At 32.7% G+C, this 5,545-nt stretch overlaps 1 protein-coding gene across 1 annotated transcript; it reads left to right on the top strand.

The window, feature by feature from the left end:
- The first annotated feature begins 2,198 nt into the window (after positions 1–2,198).
- On the top strand, positions 2,199–4,454 carry LOC111914906 (benzyl alcohol O-benzoyltransferase). The gene is made up of 2 exons (XM_023910605.3): positions 2,199–2,799; positions 3,390–4,454. Exons 1-2 carry the CDS (start codon positions 2,341–2,343, stop codon positions 4,326–4,328), a joined length of 1,398 nt encoding a protein of 465 aa, XP_023766373.1. The 5' UTR covers positions 2,199–2,340; the 3' UTR covers positions 4,329–4,454.
- Positions 4,455–5,545: the final 1,091 nt, after the last annotated feature.

Genomic DNA, 5,545 nt, shown 5'->3' with positions numbered 1-5,545 from the left:
GGGCTAGTCAATTTAAAGACGATAAGCGTCAAAAATGACTTTTTTATGAAAGATTATTTAGAATGAGTAATCTTAACTAAGTTAAAGTATATGTTATAAGGATTCCGTACATATAAAGAACGCCGAAATCCGAGTTATAACGAAGAAGTTATGACCTGTCGAAGTTTCGCGACAAAACCGCCACGACACAGCGCGACGTAAAAAGTGAATTTACGTTAGATCGATATTTAGCCTTAGCAATCTAAACGATTGTAGGTGTATTTAGGGTTTTGGATAACAGATAAGTGGAGAAGGAAACGAACGACATGTATGGAGAAACCCCGCATAATCTGTGAACAAGTTTTTAATGGTTATTTTACAAAAGAATGTCGTATTACAAGGTTCTATACCAAAACATGCATACATCACAACCATATATTCCATTCCCCCCCCCCCCCCCCCCCCCCACACACACACACACACACACACACACATATATATATATATATATATATATATATATATAAGGTTAGGTTATAATGTGGAAGGACAACTATTGAACAGACGCGTAGACAATGCTATTCTATGAGAATTACTAAGAGAATAAGTTGTTTATTAATGTGAATACGTTCAACCTCACACAACTATCGTCATTTTTATGCATTCTCACTAATTCTTATTCATTTTTTTTCTTATGCATCTTTTTTCACTCATTTTTATTCTTACAGAATACGATTCAATAAAACATTATGACCATATGAGAATAATAAAAAAAAAGTCTAATAATCTTGTAAATGATTTAATTAGTAAGAATACGTGATAATGACAACAGTTATGTAAGATTGAACACATTCACATTATCAAACAACATATTTTTTTTTTGTCATTATCATACAATAGCATCATTCACACGTCCGCACAATAGATGCCAATCGATAACCATATATTCTCTTTTCCCGTATATATATATATATATATATATATATATATATATATATATATATATATATATATATATATATATATATATATATATATATATATATATATATATATATCTCAATTGAAATGTCTCTCTCATATATATATATATATATATATATATATATATATATATATATATATATATATATATATATATATATATATATATATATATATATATATATATATATATATATATATATATATATATATCTTAAAATTCAACCTCAATTTATTTGTGCATGTTAACAACATCATAGAGTGAATTCTATCGGATCTTTATAATTTAAGCATCATTTACTTGGTTTTTGACATTAGAAGTGGTATGTGTACCTAAATTTGAATGAGATATCCTTTCACAAATGGATTACATTCGCCTTTTGAAATGAAAGAAGCTTGTGTGGATCAAATAAAAAAACGAATTAGGCGTGCTACAAAAGTTGGGCTGGACAACATAGTACTGTGGACCGAAGGAGAAAAACACATATGAATATTTATCACATTTGAAAAACATGGTACGAAGGTTCTTCGAGATGTACATCGGGTCCAAGAGAAGTTTTGCCAGCAGAACCTCCAATGAAAATACATCCCCTAATAAATAAATATTTTTTTTTTGTTATATGTAACATTTTTATTTATTTTGTTAAATGTAATTTTTTAGTTATGTTAAATTAATTTTATTTCATCTCATTTGTTATTTTATGGTTTTTTTTATTTTGTTAAAATCCAGATAATATTTAAATGTAATAATAAATGTATATCAATTTTATTAATGAATTTTTTTTTAATTTCAAATTACTAAATTAAAGATTCATTAATTTTCTTTATTTGTTTATCTAAATTATTTGTTTAAAATAAAAAAAAAACATTTTTATTTTTATAATTCAATATTTTCTCATTTGTCTTATAAATTCAACTTCTCAAATTTTATATTGAGTTTTTTTTTTTTTTTTTTTTTTTTTTTTTTTTTTTTTTTTTTTTTTTTAAATAAACCTGTAATACATGTATCTCAATGCCTAGTTGAAAAATAAAAGATGATGATTCATTTTTGTATGTGTAAGGGTGAGTAAACAAATATGAATATTTATCACATTTTAATTGTGGTGCAAGGGTGAGTAAAAAAAAGTGACTAACTCAGTTTGGTTGTCCCCACCTCATTTCGACAAATGAATTATAAAATGCTTTACTTCAAACTAAATAAAAAACTCAAATCTTTCTAGTTTGTAACACTCTTGTGAGGTTTCTTCAAGAACTGGAGTCATTACGCAACTCTATCTGTAACCTAGGAACGGTTAATTTTGATCTATTTAAGTTTGAGGTAACAATTAATTTAAATCTTGAAGATTTATATTGTATTTGTTCCTGGAAATCAAGTGAATGGGTAAAATGTTGTTTGGAGCCATCTCACAAACAATCTTCACTGTTCGGAGACATGCACCGGAATTAATTCGTCCAGCACAACCCACTCCTCGAGAACTGAAGCCTCTCTCCGATATTGACGATCAGGAAGGACTTCGTTTTCACATCCCGCTGATTTATATTTATCGTCAGGACCCAATAATGAGAAACAAGAATCCGGCGAGTGTGATCAGGGAAGCTTTGGCCAAAGTGCTGGTGTTCTACTACCCCTTTGCTGGCAGGCTAAAAGAAGGTCCGGCAAGGAAGCTGATGGTTGATTGCTCCGGTGATGGTGTGTTGTTTATTGAGGCCGAGGCGGATGTTACTTTGAAGCAATTGGGAGACGCGCTTATGCCTCCTTTTCCTTGTATGAATGAGCTCCTTTGTGATGTTCCTGGGTCTGATGGCATCCTCGACTCACCATTGCTGCTGATTCAGGTGAAATTTCATATGTCGTTTTTGGTAGAAAGAACCGCTTCTAATAATATCAACGAAGAGAAAATGAGTGGATTCCTCAAATTAAATCAAGTATTTTCATTGTTGTGTTTCACCTGACACTTGAACCTATATAACAATAACATGTCTCTCAATTGAGAGGGTCAATCCACCAGGCCAAATACCTTTTAATTGATATCAACTTCAGTTGTCCCAATCTTCATTTTGCAATTATGCCGTTCACATAAATGTAAATCTACTATTTTAAAAGCTGGTCCTCACCTAATCAACCTAGTTACTAGCTAACACGTAACCACTTCATATTTTTCGAACGTACAAATATATTAAATATTAATATATTTTTAATATATATATATATATATATATATATATATATATATATATATATATATATATATATATATATATATATATATATATATATATATATATATATATATATATATATATATATATATATATATATATATATATATATATATATATATATATAAGTAACAGATTCAAAAGGAATACAACAACTTCTAGCTATTTAGATGAATATAAAATCATTATAAAAGTATGATTGGTAGGTAACACGACTATTATGTGGCGGATTTGTCTTTGCACTACGACTCAACCACACTATGAGCGATGCACCGGGACTCGTCCAATTCTTGACTGCCCTAGGGGAAATGGCACAGGGAGCATCAACACCCTCAACATTACCCGTGTGGCAAAGGGAGTTGCTTTTTGCAAGGGAGCCACCACGTGTAACATATGCTCATCGCGAGTACGATAACATTGAAGACGCCAAGGGTACAATCATCCAACAGGATGACATCACACATAAGTCATTTTTCTTTGGCCCTACCGAGCTTTCAGCCTTACGTAGGCTTGTTCCAGTAGAACTACAAAGCTGTACCACCTTTGAACTGCTAACAGCTTGCCTCTGGCGCTGTCGTACCATTGCTCTCCAGCCTGATCCGGAAGACGAGATGCGCATCATATGCCTCGTGAATGCACGTTACAGGTTTAATCCACCCGCCATCCCTATAGGATATTATGGAAATACTTTCGTCATGCCATGTGCCATTTCCACAGCTCGAGAACTATGTAAAAAACCATTAGCTCACGCCTTGGAGCTGGTGAGGAAGGTCAAATCTGATGTCACCGAAGAGTACGTGAGATCTAATGCGGATCTAATGGTTATCAAAGGACGACCACTTTTCACAGCTGTTGGAAGCTTTATCGTATCAGATGTGACTCGTTCTGGATTAAATGACGTTGATTTCGGGTGGGGAAAGGCCGTCTATGGAGGGGTTGCCAAGGGGGGAGCAGGTTCTTTCCCCGGTGTTAGTTTTTTCGTAGCTTTTACAAACCATAAGGGTGAGTCTGGTATCGTGGTACCCATATGTTTGCCAAGTGTCGCAATGGAGAAGTTTGTCGAAGAACTAAATAGCATGTTGGTGCAAGACAACAACAATCATGTGCTTCAAGCACACAAGTTACTTGCTACATCAAAACTATAGTTTCTATGTTTTGTCACTATAGTTTCTATGTTTTGTCGATATGTGATTACCAAATTAATGCGCTGTTAAGAGAGAGTTAATTTTATTACAAAATGTTCTTAATAATATGTTTATTTGTATGGTGAAGTGAGTGTATGTCCCGGTAAGTAGTTTTGTTGTAATTTGTGGTCTTGTCTGGACGATTAATCAAACATAATATCAAACTACATATATAAAGCGTCCATACCATTCTTACCGGTCAATACTTTTTTTGAACGGCGGGTTATTATATGTCTAGAATAGAACACATGACCTTCTTGTTAGTATCTTGGTGTTAGACATTTTGTTAATTTATTGGACTAGCCCCAACTTGTAACTATCAATACTTGCATCTTGCTTTCATTGCAACCATATGTCATTCAAAAATAGGGTTAATAACATAAAAACCCACTATATTTAGACATTTTTTTGGAGAAAAATTATGAAATAACCAAAAAAGTGGGGGTGTTTTAAAAAAATGACCAAGAAAATAAATGTTTTAGAAAATGACAGACGAGTTCCGCAGGGAGGGTTTCTACGGAACTCCTAAGGAATTGGAAAAACTTTGAGGAAGTGACGAGACAGGGGTAAATTAGTAAAACATAGAAAACATAACAAAAATAAAAGGGTATTGCGAAAAAATCGTGTTTGAAATCGAAAAAAATTGTGTTTGAACTTACCAAAATTGAATAAACTGTGTTTGAAATCGTTTGAAAAAATTGTTTTTGAAATCGAAAAAACTTACCAAAATTGTTTTTTGGTCATGGTTATGCGAACAACAATTTCTCAGAGGCATGTGTTTGAAGGATAATTCCTCAGAGAGACTCTCTGAGACTATTAGGTATGGGTTCTTTTTGTGGTGTTATAACAAGAAGCAACAAGAAGAGGGGGTGGTGTTCATGGTGTTATAACACCTTTAAGAAGAGAGAGATAATTTGGCAGCCAATAGATGATCTCGTTTCTTCTTGTCATTGAGACAAAAGAAGCAACACAACAAGATGCAACAAGAAAGGGGGGGAGGGGGGGTGTTTTTGATGTTACCACGCCGTTATGGGTTGCCACATGATCAGCCTTAACAACGTTGTAGTGACCCATACCACATGCTCTGAGGAATTATTCTTCAAACACATGCTTATGAGGAGTTGTTCTTGTAACGTCCAAAAAATAAGACCCAAAGATTTCTTTTTTATTAGTAAAAC

This window comes from Lactuca sativa, chromosome 1, assembly GCF_002870075.4.
Source record: "Lactuca sativa cultivar Salinas chromosome 1, Lsat_Salinas_v11, whole genome shotgun sequence".
In the NCBI taxonomy this organism is placed as follows: domain Eukaryota; kingdom Viridiplantae; phylum Streptophyta; class Magnoliopsida; order Asterales; family Asteraceae; genus Lactuca; species Lactuca sativa.
Note: the sequence above shows the minus strand (reverse complement) of the source record. Positions and strands in the feature narration are given on the sequence as shown.